Source organism: Gopherus flavomarginatus, chromosome 8 (genome assembly GCF_025201925.1).
Source record: "Gopherus flavomarginatus isolate rGopFla2 chromosome 8, rGopFla2.mat.asm, whole genome shotgun sequence".
Classification (NCBI taxonomy): domain Eukaryota; kingdom Metazoa; phylum Chordata; order Testudines; family Testudinidae; genus Gopherus; species Gopherus flavomarginatus.
The window spans coordinates 59,807,074-59,826,887 of NC_066624.1; the positions used below are offsets into that span (position 1 = coordinate 59,807,074).

Consider the following 19,814-nt stretch of genomic DNA (forward strand, 5'->3'; position numbering starts at 1 on the left):
CTCCCAATGCCACCTTCTGCCACCGCTTGGCTGTCAAAATGGACCCCCCAGGGCCTGGGGCTCTGATGGCAGTGGGAGCATATGGCTTCCCGAGAACCACCGGCCTGACCCATTCCAAGCCGGGGATGGGCTTGTCCTCAGGAGAGCTGGCTCTGAGTACCTGCTACGAAGGAAGTCATTGTTGTAGTAGGCGCAGAATCCTCGCTTCCTGCATTGCTTATTCCAGTGGAGGCAGGAGGAGTCAATGATGAGACCAAAGAGAGCTGGAGCAGGCAACCAGGCTGCCATGGCCAGAGGGAGAAGGGGAAGAAAGCATGTGAGACCAGCATGACACTCCTTGCCCTGCAATATAGACACAGCTGTCTGTTTAAATTTCCTCTCCTGTTTGCATGGAGGGTGTTTCCAGCCAGCCCTCAAACACAGCCTGGCATCCTGCTCCACCTGGGGGCAGGCCTGATGCTTTGCATCTGCTTTACCCCAGGTGGAGCACTAGCCTGTTGCACACTAACTATCCAAGTGGACCCTGCTGCCATGTGTTAAACATTCCCTAGTGTGCTCTGATCTACTCCTGTGTCAAGTGGGGTAATTCAACATGCACAAGGGAACTCTTAGTGCACAGCAGTGGTGTACACAGCAAACAGCAGGAGCTGGATTTAGATCCTGGCTTGCTGCAAACTAAGTGTTCAGCCAAACACGCACTTAGACAGTCAAAAGAAATCCTGTCCTCTCTCCAGTCTCCAGCTCAGACCTGCGCTATAACATTATATGATTCACACAGAATCATAGAATATCAGGGTTGGAAGGGACCTCAGAAGGTCAAATAGTCCACCCCCCTGCTCAAAGCAGAACCAATCCCCAACTAAACCATTCCAGCCAGGGCTTTGTCAAGCCTGCTTGTTTCCTCCCAGTTTGTGCAATAATTGGTGGCTTGTACAGGGAGCTCGAGTCAGACGGACACTCACCTAACAGTCTCATCAGTAAGAATTGGACTCCAATAGCAAAGGACTTTTCATCCTGGTTCACCAACCTGTAGGGGAGAAGTTAGAGAAGATCAGATCCAAAAGTTGGACTCATCATTTTTGATGCATTGCCCTGTGTAGATAATGAACAGGTTGGAATCTGCATTCCGGTGGCTTGGGGCTCACCACGTCTCATAGAATGTGCAAGGCTTAAAGATACAGTCAAGCCAGATTTCTCTTGATTTGAAAGATGTGGGGGAAAGGGATGTTTAAGTAATTCCTGAGGGAATGGGCCAGATTCAGAGAGGACGTCACTGGTGATTGGAGCTGGCCAGAAAATGGTAAGTATTTTCTGTGAAAAAAATCAAAATAAAGGGGAAATAGTTCCCCTTAAATATTTTGCAGAATTTTTCCAGTGAAAAACTGAAAACAAAGGGCTGAGAGAGGATCTGATTGCCCAATAAATTCATTAGCGGGGAAACACCTGGGAGGGAGAAGAACTATTTAAGCTAACAGACAATACTGGCACAAGAACAAGTGGGTATAAGTGGCGGTGAGTACATTTAGGCTGGAAATGAGAAAGTTTCTGACCATCACAGGACTGAGGTTTTGGGATATTCTTCCAAAATGAATAGTGGGGGAAGCAACCTAAGAGTGGAGGAAGCAACCTAACTAGCTTTAAGATGGAGCTTGATAAATATATGAAAACATTATATGACAGATTACACATCTGCGACAGTAGGTGACTGGACTGTGGTCCAAGAGGTCCCTTCCAGTTCCATGTTCTATGAAAACCCAAAACTTGTTGGATCTTTAAAACTGAAGTATTTCTGGTTTTTAAAAATCTCACCCCAAACAAACATTTTCCAGTTTTTGAAATATTGGTTGTTTTTGAAAACTGATTTTTTTTCAGTTTCTGTTTTTTCATAAACCCCCTCAGAAAATGTCATTTGAAACAAAAAATGTTTGCAAAACTTGATTTAGAAACAAGATGGTTTTCTTGTTAGAAACCCATTTCTAAGACAAAATGCTGCTCAGCTCACTGGTGATGTAAGTCACTCCTTGGCGGTGGGTGGAAGGAACTGATGTGCTCAAGGACAGAAAGGGGAAGTAGCAGGAAAGGCAGCCAGCAGACAGGATGAAGGTAAAGAGTGGGAGGAGCTCCACAGCCTCTTGGTTGATTTTACTGTTGCATTTACTCAGTGGAATATAATTTACACCACCACTTACATCACATCTGAATTTGGCCCAATGACTTGGTATATTCAGATATCTAATAAGCAAGTTTCATCGGGGCCATGCAGCAATTTCACACCTTCCTTGAGTATATGAAGGACGCTATTCTTTTGGAAATCTGGTCTCTGGCCAGGACTGGAGGAGATAGGTGAGTTCTGACCTGGTGAAGAAAGTAGCTTTGGGCTGAAGAGCATGCAGCGGGGAGATAGGGATGAAGGGCAGATAAATGAGAAAGAGGCAGGGTCTGCTGCATTCAACTAGGAGGAAGAAGCTCTTGGGAAGTCCTATGTCTTAAGGGGGTCCAAAAAGTTGGTGGATCTGGGTTGGGTTTAGTCTTAATTCACCTCTGGTTGTGAGCCTAGGAAGATACAGGGCCAGATCCAAAACTGCCATAAATCCAGGTAGCTCCATTGATATCCCTTAATTATGATATTGACTTTCATGGAGCTCAGCCAATCAGCACTTGCTGAAGACCTGGCCCATACTTCCTGGCCTTTCTTTAAAAGACAACATACCAAACCCAGTCTCCTAGTTGCCTCTTGCCAGTAATAGACCTAGGCTGTGTGACCTATTCAACCGCATAACGTCTAACTCTTTTGGAGCCCCCACCACACACAGACACTCACTCCACTAGCCAGAATAGCATCCCCAACTCCACATCCAGCAGACCACATCAGAGAAAGAGTTCCCCAACTGCCCTCCCTGAGCTCCAATTCAAAAGTCCATGTAGGGGTGCCATAAATAGTCACAGACTATTATACATGGGCAAGGAGGGGTGTGTCACCCCAAGCAGTAAGGAATGAGGCAGCCACTGTGGAGAGAACCAGAAGATCTGGTCATAGATAAGGAGGAAATTTGCCAGTGCTTTGCATGTGATACTTCATATGAGGTCCCATGAAACTGAACTTTGTCGCTTACCGTAATACCATCATGTAGAGGGGATTGTGAGACAGGCAGGCTACCAGGGCAGCAAATGAGATGAGGAATACGACAGGAAGGAGTAAATGGGAACAGCTGACCAGACAGGAACCTGTCTTTGCTGAGGACTGTCCATTCTTAGTGTGGATACAGGAGCAGTTCACATAGACCTGTTTAGGGCATTAAAAAAAGAAAGTAAAACATCTCTTGAGATCAGTGTATCTGGAGCAGAGTTTTCGGGACTCTAACCATCCCAGTTTTCTTCTTTCACCAGTTCTCCATGGAGTAATGGCACTGGCCTCAGTGGTAGGAGTGAGAAGAACATGGCCAATAATAAAAAAATAATATTGTGAAGTCATCATTCAGTGCTTACTAGTGATGCTTGCTCAACAGGAACCTGGCCTAACCCAGGAAGAGCTAGATCACACAGTTACTAAAAGTCCTACTGAAAAACAAAACACCTAAAAAACATACTCAAAATTTAGGCTATAAAACCATAAGAGTACAACAGTGCAGGCAGACCAGCAGCAAGGCAAAGGGGTAACCAATTTATTGCGTTCAGAGCAATATATATGATTGTGGGCAGATAGCATATGTGTGCATGTGGTACAGGATACTCATGACTCTCAGAGACAGACTAGAGGCTCCGAAGGCCACAGTGGCTGAGCTGGAGGAGCATAGGCAGACAGAGGTTCAGGGAGGAGACTTTTAGGTACATCATAGAGTGATTCCACCTCCTGTCTGACAGCCCCTGTGTGTCAAGGAGGATGAAAGTCACGGGGCAGGAAATCATAGAATAACAGGGTTGGAAGGGACCTCAGGAGGTCATCTAGTCCAAACCTCTGCTCAAAGCAGGACCAATCCCCAACTAAATCATCCCAGCCAGGGCTTTGTCAAGCCTGACCTTAAAAACCTCTAAGGAAGGAGATTCCACCACCTCCTTAGGTAAACCATTTCAGTGCTTCACTACTCTCTGAGTGAAAAAGTTTTTCCTAATATCCAACATAAACCTCACCCACTTCAACTTGAGACCATTACTCCTTGTTCTGTCCTGTGTTACCACTGAGAACAGTCTAGATCCATCCTCTTTGGAACTCCCTTTCAGGTAATTGAAAGCAGCTATCAAATCCCCCCTCATTCTTCTCTTCTGCAGACTAAACAATCCCAGTTCCCTCAGCCTCTCCTCATAAGTCATGTGTCCCAGCCCCCTAATCATTTTTGTTGCCCTCCACTGGACTCTTTCCAGTTTTTCCACATCCTTCTTGTAGTGTGGGGCCCAAAACTGGACACAGTACTCCAGATGAGGCCTGACCAATGTCGAACAGAGGGGAATGATCACGTCCCTCGATCTGCTGGCAATGCCCCTACTTATACAGCGCAAAATGCCATTAGCCTTTTTGGCAACAAGGGCACACTGTCGACTCATATCCAGCTTCTTGTCCACTGTAACCCCTAGGTCCTTTTCTGCAGAACTGCTGCCTAGCCATTCGGTCTCTAGTGTGACAGGGTCAGGCCAGATGGCTACAGGAGAGTGATAGAAGGCAAATTAATTAGCCCCAGGTTAAGTGGGTCCCCTTTTCCTGGGTAAGGTAACAGGGAAGGTTCCAGAACAATCAGGAGCTTTCTGGAAACAATTAAGGCAGACAGACTGATTAGAACACCTGCAGCCAATCAAGAAGCTGCTAGAATCAATTAAGGCAGGCTAATCAGGGCACCTGGGTTTAAAAAGGAGCGCACTTCAGTTTGTGGTATGTGTGTGAGGAGCTGGGAGCAAGAGGCGCAAGGACCTGAGAGTGAGAGGGTGTGCTGCTGGAGGACTGAGGAGTACAAGTGTTATCAAAAACCAGGAGAAAGATCCTGTGGTGAGGATAAAGAAGGTGTTTGGAGGAGGCCATGGGGAAGTAGCCCAGGGAGTTGTAGCTGTCATGCAGCTGTTACAGGGGACACTACAGACAGCTACAATCCACAGGGCCCTGGGCTGGAACCTGGAATAGAGGAAGGGCCCGGGTTCCCCTCAAGCCTCCCAACTCCTGATCAGATACAGGAGGAGTTGGCCCAGACTGTGGGTTCCACCAGAGGGGAAGATCTCTGAGGCGAGCAAATCTGCCAATAAGAGCAGGACTCTCCAAGGTAGAGGAGGAACTTTGTCACACTAGTCTGTAGCAGTGCATGGGATTCTTCCGTCCTAAGTGCAGGACTCTGCACTAGTCCTTGTTGAAGCTCATCAGATTTCTTTTGGCCCAATCCTCTAATTTGTCTAGGTTCCTCTGTATGCTATCCCTACCTTCCAGCATATCTACCACTCCTTCCAGTTTAGTGTCATCTGCAAACTTGCTGAAGGTGCAGTCCACGCCATCCTCCAGATCATTAATGAAGATATTGAACAAAACCTGCCCCAGGACTGACCCTTGGGACACTCCACTTTATACCAGCTGCCAACTAGACATGCAGCCATTGATCACTATCCACTGAGTCCGACGATCTAGCCAGCTTTCTATCCACCTTATAGTACATTCATCCAGCCCATACTTCTTTAACTTGCAGGCAAGATCATCAAGCTGGAGTGGACGGATATGATCCCACAGTTGAGACTCACCTTCCGGATGATGTCATGGTATCTTCTGCACTGAGGATATCCCTCCAGGGCATGGAACCCAGTTACTGAGATGAGACAGGCCATAATAGTAGCAGAAACAATTATTAGAGCCATAGATAGTCGGATTTGTGATGACCAGGAGAATGACATGATGAACTGCCTACTGGATGTGAAAGTAATGGATCTCATGATACATCTAGATAACTTCATAGGTAGTACTGGGGAGGAGCCAGTGGTCATGGTACATGTAGGTACCATTGACATCGGGAAAGGCAGGAGAGAGGACCTGGAGGCCAAATTTAGGCTGCTAGGTAAGAGATTAAAGTCCAAGGCCTCCCTCGTAGCATTCTCTGAAATGCTTCCAGTTTCACATGCAGAGTCAGCAGTAGGAATATACCACTGACCATCTGACAGGATGGTGACAGTGACTGAGGCCTGGTCTACACTACGCATTTAAACCGAATTTAGCAGCGTTAAACCGATTTAACTGTGCACCTGTCCACACAACGAGGCCCTTAATATCGATATAAAGGGCTCTTTACACCGGTTTCTGTACTCCTCCCCGACGAGAGGAGTAGCGCTGAAATCGGTATTGCCATGTCGGATTAGGGTTAGTGTGGCCGCAAATGGATGGTATTGGCCTCCGGGCGGTATCCCACAGTGTACCAATGTAACCGCTCTGGAAAGCAATCTGAACTCAGATGCACTGACCAGGTAGACAGGAAAAGCCCCGCAAACTTTTGAATTTCATTTCCTGTTTGGCTAGCGTGGAGAGCTCACCAGCACAGGTGATCACGCAGAGCTCATCAGCACAGGTAACAATGCAGTCTCCTGAGAATAGAAAAAGAGCTCCAGCATGGACCTCACGGGAGGTACAGGATCTGATCGCTATATGAGGAGAGGATTCCATGCTAACAGAACTCCATTCCAAAAGAAGAAATGAAAAAACATTTGAAAAAATTTCCAAGGCCATGATGGAGAAAGGCCACACCAGGGACTCAGTGCAGTGCCTTGTGAAAGTTAAGGAGCTCAGACAAGCCTACCAGAAAACCAAAGAAGCAAACGGAAGGTCCGGGGCAGGTCCGAAAACGTGCCACTTCTACGCTGGGCTGCATGCAATTCTAGGGGGGTTTGCCACCAGTTCCCCACCCCTGTCCGTGGATTCCGAGGTGGGGGTGGTAATCTCAGCCATGGCTGAGGATTCTGCGGACGGGGAAGATGAGGAGGAGGAAGAGGAGGACGAGCTTGCAGAGAGCACACAGCACTCCGTTCTCCCCAACAGCCAGGAGCTTTTTCTCACCCAGACGGAATTACCCTCCCAGCCCTCCCAAGCCACTAGTCCAGACAATGAAGCCATGGAAGTGACCTCTGGTGAGTGTACCTTTGTAAATATAAAACATGGTATAAAAGCAAGCATTTTTAAATTTGCCCTGAGGACTTGGGATGCATTCGTGGCCAGTACAGTTATTGGAAAAGTCTGTTAACATGTCTGGGGATGGAGCGGAAATCCTCCAGGGACACCTCCTGGAGGTACTCCAAAAGCCTTTGCAGAAGGTTTCTGGACAAGGCAGCCTTATTCTGTCCTCCATGGTAGGACACTTGACCATGTCATGCATGTAGCAAGTAATCTGGTATCATTGCATGACAAAGCCTAGCTGCATATGGTCCCAGTGACTGCTGGCATTCAAGCAATATCCGTTCTTTATCTTGCTGTGTAATCCTCAGGAGAGTGATATCGTTCATGGTAACCTGGTTGAAATTCAGGAATTTAATTAAGGGCACAGAGATGGCCATTCCTACTGGGCTGTTTGCCTGTTGCTTAAAAGAAATCCTTCCTTGCAGGTAGCCAAGCAGGTGGAGGGGAGGGGGGGTAATGGCACTGAGCTTTTTCGCATTTGGCTCGCAGGAATCATCCCTGCTACCAGCCATACGGTGGGGGGAGAGGTAAAGCCATCATCCCAGAGAATTGAATGGGAGGTGGTTTCTGCTGCTGCATGTTAACAGGAAAGAAGCAGCACTGAACAGGATTTGCTTGGTATTTGGGAAAGGAGGGCACTGTGTATATGAAGGCTGCAAAAGCCGAAAGACAATGGCTTACCATGGACTCATGCAAGCTGAATTCTGCTGCCCGGACCTGCATCTGTGAGATCTCTAACACCAGAGCCACAGGCACTCAATATTGAGATGCAAAATGCGACCTTGTAGTGAAATCACATGTGCTATGTAAGGTGAATAGTGTTGTTCACGGTGAAAGAGTATAAGCATTGTTCTGTAAAATGTATCTTTTAAAATACTTCTGTCTCTTTTTTCCTTCCCTCTTGCAGCTGCAAATTTTTCAAGCCTCCCTACTTCATCCTGAAGGCTATCTCAGATAAGGCGGAGGAAAAAAAAGACGCGAGACGAAATGTTCTCGGAAATCATGGAAGTGACCCGCAATGAAAGAATTCATCTGAATGAGTGGAAGGACGTGGTATCAAATTACAGGAAAGATGCCAGTGAACGTGAGGACAGGAGGGACAAACGTGAGGAGAGGAGGGACGCTCGAGATGAGAGGTGGCGGCAGGTAGATCAGAGGTGTAGGCAGGAAGATCAGCGGTGGCGGGATGCAACGCTGGGGCTGCTGCGTGATCAAACTGACATCCTCCGACGTCTGGTGGAGCTTCAGGAACAGCAGCAGGGTCACAGAGTGCTGCTGCAGCCGCTGTGTAACCACCCTCACCACTCACCATGTTCCATATCTTCCTCACCCAGACGTGTAAGAACGCATGGGGGAAGGCTTCGTGCACCCGCCCATTCCACCCCCGTGGACAGCCCAACTAAAAGACTGTCATTACTTTGAAATTTTTTTAGTGGCCTTTTCCTTTCTCCTATCCTCCTCCCAAACCACACCCGGGCTACCTTGTCAGTTCTCTCCCTCTTTTTATAATGACTTAATAAAGAATACATGATTTTTAAATGAGAGTGACCTTATTTCCTTAAACAAGCTGTAATCGAAGTGGGAAGGTGGGTTGCTTACAGGGAATGAGTCAATCAAGAGGGGGGTTGATCAAGGGGAAACAAACTCAGTAGTCACACCGTACCCTGGCCCGCGATGAAACTCGTTTTCAAAGCTCCTCTGATGCGCAGTGCTTCCTGGTGTGCTCTTCTAATCGCCCTGGTGTCTGGCTGCGTGTAATCAGCGGCCAGGTGATTTGCCTCTGCCTCCCACCCAGCCATAAAGATCTCCCTCTTACTCTCACAGAGATTGTGGAGCACACAGCAAGCAGCAATAACAATGGGGACATTGGTTTGGCTGAGGTCTGAGCGAGTCAGTAATGTGCGCCAGTGTGCCTTTAAACGGCCAAATGCACATTCTACCACCATTCTGCACTTGCTCAGCCTGTAGTTGAACAGCTCCTGACTACTGTCCAGGCTGCCTGTGTATGGCTTCATGAGCCATGGCATCAAGGGGTAGGCTGGGTCCCCCAGGATAACTACAGGCATTTCAACATCCCCAACTGTTATTTTCTGGTCTGGGAAGTAATTCCCTTGCTGCAGCTGTTTAAACAGAGTAGTGTTGCTGAAGACACAATCATCATGAACCCTTCCCGGCCATCCCACGTGGATGTTGGTGAAACGTCCCTTGTGATCCACCAGTGCTTGCAGCACCATTGAAAAGTACCCCTTGCGGTTTATGTACTGGTGCCCTGGTGCTCCGGTGCCAAGATAGGGATATGGGTTCCATCTATCATCCCACCAGTTAGGAAATCCCATTGCAGCAAAGCCATCCACTATGACCTGCACATTTCCCAGAGTCACAACCTTTCGTAGCAGCAGCTTAATGATTGCTTTGGCTACTTGCATCACAGCAGCCCCCACAGTAGATTTACCCACTCCAAACTGATTCCCGACTGACCGGTAGCCGTCTGGCGTTGCAAGCTTCCAGAGGGCTATTGCCACTCGCTTGTCAACTGTGAGGGCTGCTCTCATCTTGGTATTCTGGTGTTTCAAGGCAGGGGAAAGCAAGTCACAAAGTTCCATGAAAGTGCCCTTACGCATGCGAAAGTTTCGCAGCCACTGGGAATCGTCCCACACTTGCAAAACTATGCGGTCCCACCAGTCTGTTCTTGTTTCCCGGGCCCAAGATCGGCGTTCAATGGCTAGAACCTGCCCCATTACCAGCAGGATCTCCAAAGTGCAGGGGCCTGCGGTTTGAGAGAATTCTGTGTCCATGTCCTCATCACTCTCATTGCCGTGCTACCGTAGCTGCCTCCTCCTCACCTGGCTTTGCAGGTCCTGGTTCAGCATAGACTGCACGAGAATGCGCGAGGTGTTTACAACGTCCACGTTTGCAGTCTTGATCTGAGCAAGGTCCATGTTTGCTATGCTATAGCGTCTGAACAGTTCACCCAGGGAAAAAGGCGTGAAACGGTTGTCTGCTGCTTTCACGGAGGGAGGGGTGAGGCTTTACCCTAGATACCATGAATGACTGCTTCTTGGAGCAGCTAATCCTGGAGCCCACAAAAGGAGAGGCAATTCCTGATTTAGTCCTAAGTGAAGCACAAGATCCGGTCCAAGAGGTAATGATAGCTGAACCACTTGGTAATAGCAACCACCATGTAATTACATTTAGCATTCCTGTAGGGGGGAAAATACACCAAAACCCCCACCCCAGTGACATTTAATTTTAAGAAGGGGAACTACACAATAATGAGGATGCTAGTTAGATGGAAAATAAAGAGAGCAGTCAGGAGGATAAAATGCCTGTCACAGCTGGGTTGTGGGCTGCAGACCTACCAGAACCAGAGTCCACAGTCACAAGACAGGGGTCAAGAGCCAGCTGGGTCAGGACTTCAGGAGGTCAGAAGCAGGAGACAAACTGGAGATTCGACCCATGAGTCAGGCCAGGTCAGGTACTAGGGGCTCAGAGGCTGGTGACAAACTGCAGGTCAGGAACCACAAGACAGATGCCAACAGGCCTGATGGGTCAGTAGGCCAGAAGATCAAGCTGGGGACATAGGAGCGGGAAGCAGGAAGTATAAGGCACAGAGTCCAGAGCAGGATGGAGCCCACTAGTTCAAATAACTTTCTGCTGCTGACTCAAATGGGGACAGCAGGCCAATCAGCCATGCTAGGATGCTGCCAATCAGACCTCAGGGGCAGAACCTCATGCATCTCAAGTGAGCTATTGCTAACATCTGTCAGGTGGAGGGCTGGGGCATGGCTGCTCCCAGGCAGACCTGTAGCTTGTAGCATCAGGCAAAGTACTTTAAAACACCATAATAGAGGCTCAGACTAAATGTATACCCCAAATGAAAAAAGACAGCAGGAGGACCAAAAGAATGCCACCCTCACTAAACAGCAGAGCATTGCAATCTAAAAGATGCCCTTTAAAATTTGGAGGTCAAATCCTAATGAGGAAAAGAGGAAGGAGCACACACTGTGGCAAATAAAATGTAAAGGTGTATCAAGGCAGGCCAAGAAAGAATTTGAGAAGAAACTTGCTAAAGACACAAAATCTAACAGTAACAAAAAAAAAAAGTAAGAAGATCAGAAGCAGGAAGCCTGCCAAACTATCAGTGGGGCCACTGGATGATCAAGGTGCTAAATGAGTGCTCAAGGAAGACAAGGTCATCACAGAAATGCTAAATAAATTCTTTGAATCTGTCTTCACTGCACAGGATATGAAGGGGATTCACACATCAAAGCTACTCTTTTTGGATAATAGATCTGAATTATTCTCCCAGATTGATGCGTCAGTAGAAGAGGTTTTAGAACAGACTGACAAACTAAAAAGTAATGAGCTTCCCCAGTTTATATAGAATTCTTTGAAGGAGTCAATATGTACATGGAAAAAGGTGATCCGGTCGATATAGTGCACTTGGATTTTCAAAAAGCCTTTGACAATGTCCCTCATCAAAGGCTCTTAAGGAAACAAAGTAGCCATGAGATAAGAGGGAAGGTCCTCTCATGGGTCAGTAACTGTTCGAAAGACAAGGAAAAAAAGAGTAAGAATAAATGGTCAGTTTTCACAATGAAGAGAGGTGAACAGCGGAGTCCCCCAAGAATCTCTCCTGGGGCCTGTGCTGTTCAAAATATTCATTAATGATCTGGGAAAAGGTAGTGCACTGTGAAGTGGCAAAGTTTGCAGATGGTACAAAATTGTCCTAAATAGGTAAGTCCAAAGCTGACTGTGAAAAACTACAACAGATCTCACTAAACTGGGTGACTGGGCAACAAAATGTCAGATGAAATTCTACGTTGATAAGTGCAAAGTAATGCACAGGCCCGGCTCCAGGCACCAGCAGAACAAGCAGGTGCTTGAGGTGGCCAAGGGGAAGGGGCGGCACGTCGGGCTCTTCAGTGGTAATTCGGCGGCGGGTCCCTCTCAGAGGGAAGGACCTGCTGCCGAATTGCCGTCAAAGAAGAAAGTGGTGTGGTGGAGCTGCCGCTGATTGCGATCATGGCTTTTTTTTTTTCCTGCCACTTGGGGCGGCAAAAACCCTGGAGCCGGCCCTGGTAATGCATATTAGAAAACACAGTCCCAACTATACATATATATGCAATGATGAGGTCTAAATTAGCTGTTACCACCCAAGAAAGAAATGTTGGAGTTATTGTGGATAGTTCTCTGCAAACTTCCACTCAATGTGCAGCAGTGGTCAAAAACTCCTATAGTGTGTTAGAAATTATTATGAAAGGGATAGAAAATAAGACAGAAATTATCATAATGCCTCTATATAAAGTCATGGAGCATTCACACCTTGAATACTGTGTCCAGTTCTGGTTGCCCCATCTCAAAAAGAACAGAGAGGAACTGAAGAAGGCTCAGGGAAGGACAACAAAGATGAACAGGGGTATGGAACGGCCTCCATACAAGGAAAGACTAAAAAGATTAGGGCTGTTCAGCTTTCAGGACATTGGAAATGTCTCCATTTTTCATTGCTTTGATTAAAACTTTAGACATTTTTAACAGCTACACAATGCTTGTTCGAGATGTATTGCTACGCCAAGCAGAATTTGTTCAGTGTTTAATCTGAAACTGATAATCCAGAGGAACAGGCATCCAAGGTGATAAATCATGTTTGGTGTGAAGAAGGAGAAAGTCAAATGATTGCAGGCCTCATCAAAGCTCTTCTTTTGCTTTGAGGCAACATTAATTATACTTGTCTAAGTGTTCCGTGATCACCTTATTCCGAACATGAAGCTCTGGGGAAAGTCCTGTGCTCAGAGAAGTATGCACACGCTACTGGTGAGTCAGAAGCTGGCATGGCAATACCAATGCACACTTAGAGAGAAGTGCCCTTTGTCGGGACTGTTTTGCAACCCGCAACAATGTCACCGCAAAAGCACCCTGGGTTTTGATTCTGAGAAAACGATCACCATAGCTAGAAGTGGCTTCAGACATCTGAAGCCCACGTTTCTGGAAGTGGGCTTCCAGAAAACAGTTTAGATTCCAGCCCGTCAATGTGACTACGTGGGCCAGATGGCTCAGCAGCGCATCATCTCCCCAGCCCCTGGAATCCAAGTTGCCACTACTTACCACTTGCTTGGGTGTGGAGGAATTAACAATGGAATCCGTGCAGCCAGCATCGCAGGGGGAGATATACTCCACGTTGTTGTCTCCACAGACTGGGTGAAAGAGGTACTCTGAACAGGAGCACCCAGTGGGGCACTTAGCTTGTGATTGGGAACTTGATGTACTGCCAAAAAAATGGAAAAAATAAAATAAGAAAATAAAAAAAGGATAGGGGAAAAAACCCACCCTGTTGCATTCTCTGCGTGGTTAACCAATTTCCCTGTCTCTGTTTGTGTTGGGCCACTGCCATGCAATAGCCTGGCCTTGTGCCCGATTCTTATGCCCCGGCAGGTACTGCTAAAGTTTACAGTGAACTTAGCAGTAATTACTCACATGTGCACGCAAACAAACTTTCACACCCTTTTTTTTTTTGGTAGAAAAGTAATAATCAGATACCTAGAAATTTAACTGAGCTAAGGCCTCTGTCTGAAACCACATAACACCCAAATCGGAAGTGAGGGGAATGTCAGTTCAATCAGAATTGAAACTGGAAGCATGTTAGCTCGAACATATAAACTGAGGCAAGGGCTGAATTTAAACTTCACAGGACAAAATTCCCTACACTGATTTTTCTTTTGTTAGCACTAAGGAGGAGCAGTAAACTTCTGCAGTAACATATGACCCAGTAATCCATCTTCAGGGATTACACTCAGTCAGATCCTGGGGCGTGGTGGATGGCAGGACAGACTGAGTATGCTTTACTTCCTGCAGCAAATAGCTAACAGTCACCTGGGGCTTTCCAGGTAAAAGGGATTTTCCACTACTCATGGGCTGCTGGCACTGAGGTGGGGAAGATTTCCAGAGCAATGGAAGACATTGGCCAAAAGACATCAGACCATAGAAAGAGTTTGACTAGCCTGGTAGTTAATTTGACCCAAGCAACCTGCAGGGGAAGGAGAGGAGCAGGTTAAGGGAGCCACTGGGGAGAAGAGACAGTGTCTGGAGTGGCTCAAATAATAGCCAGAAAGTGCTGAGCCCAAACCTTGCCCTGGAAGTGAATTGAGTTCACTGGGCCTTCATGATGAGGTGGAAGGGGGCCTCTCTCTCTCGCTCTCTCTCTAGAAAACAATCTCCAGTTAAATCCCTTCTCCTGGCCCTATTTGACCTGTAGGATTTTGCCCTCCCCACTCAAATTGACAAGGAATGTGGATTGTGGTCCCTCCACTTCTGCCAGCCAGGGGTTCTGTGTACAGTGGTTCCCTACAATCAACAGTGGGGAACTCACTTACTACTTGTCCTGCCCAGGCTGCTTAGATGTGGGAGCAAAGGGGCAAATGCCTGTTCTCCACTGTAGTCTCCCAACCTGCCATCTCCTCCCATTCAATTGTAACCCACACACCTCCTGGGTATGGTGCTCTGTCCCAGCTAGTGGCACCAAGACTACTGAGAGAGAGAGAGATTAGAGTCTGCTCTACAGCCTTAGCTAAGGGCCATATGGCTTTTAGCTCATGCAGTAGAGACTCATTCATTTAGCTCCAGAGGTCCCAGGTTCAATCCCGCCTGCTCTGCTGACAACCGGGGTCTGTCAGTGTTACACAATTATCAGAGAAACTCCAGCCCATGCCTTCAAGCTGGGGAGTGACAAACATGGTCTCAAATTAAAACATAAAATTAAAAACCATCACCACCTCCCAGCAGTGTATTGGAGTTCAAGGGCCACGTTCCCTGACCTTGCCCCAGCATTTCCAAGGCAGGAATGAGGTAAAGTCAGACTTTAATACACAGCATCACAGCATGCAGATCTCTCTCAGCAGCATGGCACGTGCTCCCTGCATTCCATCAAAACACAGCAAATTGTCAGTAAGTGATGGGGGCAATTCAATCCCAGAGCCTGGTCAGCAGACACTGCCCCCAAGCTGACTGCGCCCTCCCTGACAGCGACCGGACATACACAAACATCTTAGTGAATCCTGACACCACTAGAGGGCATGGGTGTGCTGACCCATAGCTCCAAATGACACCTCCAAAGAGCCTGCAAGCCCGAACTCTCTGCAGCTCTGCTTCACTTGTCCAGACTCTGATCTCAGGCTGCAAAGAAGGGTGAATGGCCTGGAACTGCAGCGGTAATGTGCTCAGAGACCCCCAGGTAAGTATTACCAGCCCCTACAGAGTAACCTGCTCTCTTTCTTCAGAACAGCGCCACCTCAATTAACACACAGTGTTGAACTCTAGGCTGGGAGGAATTCTTGGCTGGTCCGAGGCTGACGATCTGAGCTCCTGAAGCACGCAGCCAGTCTGGCTCCAGCAACAAGAGAACAGTAATGAATGAAAGCATGGCCCGTGCCTTACAAAAGCTTTGTGCAGCTCAGTGGAGGGGCTGTCGTGACTGGTGCCTTCTAAATGTCTCAGCTAAGAGCTGAGCCAGCTATGGCATGACCCTTAAGGCCTTTGACACCCTGCAGGAATGGAAATACTGAGTTAGGTACCTGTGCCCTGAGGTGACTGGGATTCTTTTGCAAAGGATTTCATTCTAAGTTGTTTCACTCCTGTCTCTGAATCCTGGCCTCTCCAAGTGGGAGGTGCCTGAGGAAAACAGCCCAGATGGAAAATAGCACTGAGGTGCTGGAGGGGGCTCTCAGGACTGTGCCACTAAAATCCTGCCATCAACTGAAGGGAGAGTCAGGGGAGCTCTTTGCCTCTGATGCGGGTCACTCTCTCTGCCTATGGCTAAATCTGTCCTGCCAGAGATGCCATTAAAAACACTTGTGAAGAGGGAATTTTTGGTGTGTGGAAGCCAGCATCATAGGATCCAGCCTTATCCTACTAAGCTATGAGCCGAGAGTGAGAATCCTGGCAGGACAAGCTCTTCAGAGAAGTAGGCTACAAGTGAGATTCCCTTTCCTAATGTGACCAACTTCCAGGATTCTTCTCTTGCCTCCTACCAGGAGCCTGGAGCCAGCCAGGCTCATGCCTCAGGCCCAAGAGTGAGATTCCTCTCTGCTTTGTGCAGGGAAGCAGAATGGCAGGTATGTGCTTTTCCCCATAGGAATGAATCAGATGGCCCCAACAAGCAGGAACTTTCCCTGGAGAAGATGCTCTTCTCTCATCTCCCCATCCTTGCAGTATCTGAGTATCTCATAATCAGTAATAGATGTATCCTTACAACTCCCCATTGAGGTAGGGAAATGCTATCATCCCCATTTTACATAGGGGAAACTGAGGCACAGAGCAGTTTTGTGATTTGCTCACAGTCATACCAGGAGCCTGTGGCAGAGCTAGAGAATGACCCCAGGACTCCTAGTCCCATGTCAATGTCGTACCCACAAAACTATCCTTCCTGTCTCGTAGATCCTTTACCAGCTTTCTCCCCCACTCCCACCCCCAAATCCAAACAATACAGGTTGAACACTATGCTGTATGGCTAATTAGAGCACCTCCACACATGGACAAATATTTTTGGGGATTTTTTAAATTGTCAACATTTCCAATGACTATTAACCACTGCTAATGAAGTACACTCAATGCAGATCTCCTGAGCACCGTACAAATACTGCCAGCCATTTCCTAGAGGTCTGTTTGCCAAGCGCTGGTGTTGCTTTCCTTGGTTAGAAATATGTAAGTGTTTTTTGTTTAACTACAGGAGGGTGAAGGGGAGAGAAAGAATGGATAGAGTGGCCAGCCCCTGGCCCCTCCTGTTTGCAAGCAGTGCACCCCTGGGACAGAGGGCTTATCACAGGCCAAGAGAAACAACTGTGTGGAAGCCCTTTCTTAAGATATTGGCAGTATGCTGGGAAATGGTCTGATGAAACCAACGAGCTTGAGATGGAGACCAAGTGCAACTTTATCTTAAATAAGTAAAAGGAGACAATAAAAGCCAAGAGTTCCCTCTCACACAGTCAGAGAGGCTACTCTCTGAGAGAAGGAGGGTGAGCGCCGGCTGGCTGTACTAACAGCCTTCAGGCTGGGCAGGTGTTCCACTAGCCAGAGCCCCTCTCCCGTATAGAAATGTAGGGATGAAACTTACAGAGGTAGCTTTGAGTGATGTGGGAGTCATCACATAAACATTATGACCGCACCCGTTTGGAAAGGGGTGCTCTGTGCTGTATACCCTCTCTGTTCTCTGGCCGATATATTTCGGCCCAGTAGGTTGGACGTAGATTAAAGGCCAGAAAGGATCATAATGATCATCTGGTCTGACCTCCTGTATAACCCAGGCCATAGAATGTCACCCAGTTACCCCTGTATTGAGCCCAGTAACTGGTTATGTTAATAGCCAGCGGCTGCAGAAATTAGATGGGAAATGATGTTGAAATAGTTCACATGCCCAACAGACACAAAGACCATACTCTGACAAGTTCCTGGAAGGACCACCTCTGATAGGCGGAACTTCCCAGGATGTGCTAACCCTGTCAGCCAATCAGCATTCAGAGTGCCCTTTTGAAGCTGACGCCATTGCACAGTGGTACTCCCTGGTTCAGAGGCAGCCAGGATACAGAATACTTGCCCTTTTCCAAACACTCTTCTGCTCAGTCAGTCCTGGGGGAGCCCACCAAGGGGAGGTGTGTAACATTCCTCTTCTGGGTGGTTGTGAAATTCTGTGCTGTCACAGCAAGGACATATGGTCGATTTGGCTCATCCCAAGATATGCAATCTTGAGGAGCAGAAGGTAGCAAAGGGAGCAACGTGGAGGGTTAGTTTTGCCTGGCAAATGAATGTGTCAGTGCTATGGGGGCTGCATATGTGAGAGCCTGCATTGAACATAAGAACATAAGAACGACCGTACCGGCTCAGACCAAAGATCCATCTAGCCCAGCATCTGTCTACTGACAGTGGCCAATGCCAGGTGCCCCAGAGGGAGTGAAGCTAACAGGCAATGATCAAGTGATCTCTCTCTTGCCATCCATCTCCATCCTCTGATGAACAGAGGCTAGGGACACCATTCTTTACCCTTCCTGGCTAATAGCCATTTATGGACTTAGCCACCATGAATTTATCCAGTTCCCTTTTAAACATTGTTATAGTCCCAGCCTTCACAACCTCCTCAAGTAAGGAGTTCCACAAGTTGACTGTGCGCTGTGTGAAGAAGAACTTCCTTTTATTTGTTTTAAACCTGCTACCAGGACATGGCCTGGTTCCCTCTGCACTTGGCTGAAGTGAGCGAGTGAGGAGGAGAGCCTCCTGCAACTGCTACAAGGAGAAGCAGTGAATGGCCAGGCCTGATTGGAAGCCAATGTGTGCTGTGGGCTGGCTATGGGAAGGCCTCACTGTGCTCTCCTCATCATGAACTCCTAAGTGGCCCATAGATGGCCATGGCCTTGTGTGGTGGAGTGTCTGTGGTGTGGTCAAACTGTAGTGTGACTGGAGTATAAACATACAGAAGGCTGTGGGTTTTGTGTGATCTGTAACTGGGCCAGGGACTGAGTGAGGGGAGAGGAGGGCAAGAAAAAGAATTGGCCAAAGAAGGAAGGGAAGAGAAAAGTAGAAGGACCAGAGTGAAGGAGAGGTGGAACTAATCTGAGTACTTGGTGGACATTAATTTCCACTCTGCATTTTGCGGCCTCTTCTAGTGTAAGAAGATAATCTGTTAACCAGCAGCAGTAGACGACTCTTAACTCCTTTGGCTAAAGTTGGTGAGGCTCCTGCTTTTAGCAATGAAGGTTCCCAGGTTCAAAACCCACTCTAATGGCCCAAACAGGATTATACTCTCAGCCAGCCTTCCTCACTGGCACAGCTCTGTATTACCTGGGTGGATAAACCCCAGCAATGGTCTGTGTAGGGCAGCCCATGAAGAAGAGGGGGAGGCAGCAGAGAATGGAGATGAGGAGCACCACCAGTGCAAACCGTGGGATGGCTTTGATGGAGAAGCCAAAGCGCTTCATGATAATTCCTCCTAGAAGCATCCCTAGTGCGGCCGCGGGCAGGTTCACAGCTCCTGCAATGAGAGAAGAGGCAGCAGCTATGAGTGCATGTGAAGAGCTCTCCTGGCCAAGAGCCGTTCAGTACGGACATTCAGAAGAGCAGGGCTGGCTAGGTATTTGTGGTGGGAGGGGGAACCACAGACCCTTCAATCTCCTGAGGCCAATTAATTGCCACAGTACCTGATGCGAACTAGTTACCCCAGGCTGGGAAGTTTCATTGGTGATATCACATCTATTTTTCATAAACTCTAAGCAGCACCTTTGCACCAATTTGGCCATGCCTCCTCCTTCCCCGGCTTTGATCCTAAGTCAGGGGCTGCAAGGAGGACAATGTACAACCGTTAGGCCAGCTCTGTTCCTCTGAGGGATGCCTTCAAGGCTGGGGGAATTCCTAGGTGGCTTGTTAAACTGGCTTGACAGCCCGTTTGCTGCAGCGTGGCAGAGGATCTTGCCCATGGCAGGGAGACTATATTAATTTTACACATCTACCGAATGTCAAATTTGGTGCATCAGTGGAAAAGTTTCTCTAACCAATTGATTTGAAACATCTACCTGACTTTGCCTGCCCAAGTCAGTAGGTTGCATTGTGTACATGAGAGCAGCCTCTAGCCCACTAACAGTAAGATCAATCATGGACAGCCCGACTGATGAGGTCACCATGGCCTCATCCCCACAAACATTCAGGGCAG

The 19,814-nt window shown here is 47.8% G+C and overlaps 1 protein-coding gene across 3 annotated transcripts in view; it reads right to left on the bottom strand.

Moving 5' to 3' along the window:
• SLCO2A1 (solute carrier organic anion transporter family member 2A1) overlaps positions 1 to 19,814 on the bottom strand; it is a 106,360-nt gene that overhangs the window by 1,849 nt on the left and 84,697 nt on the right. For all 3 annotated transcript variants that reach the window (XM_050965471.1, XM_050965470.1, XM_050965469.1), the window contains 5 exons: positions 18,950 to 19,139; positions 13,232 to 13,391; positions 3,114 to 3,283; positions 963 to 1,027; positions 161 to 281 (listed from right to left, as the gene is read on the bottom strand). In XM_050965471.1, the coding sequence (XP_050821428.1) occupies positions 161 to 281; positions 963 to 1,027; positions 3,114 to 3,283; positions 13,232 to 13,391; positions 18,950 to 19,139 (706 nt within the window). The remainder of the gene's footprint in view (positions 1 to 160; positions 282 to 962; positions 1,028 to 3,113; positions 3,284 to 13,231; positions 13,392 to 18,949; positions 19,140 to 19,814) is intronic.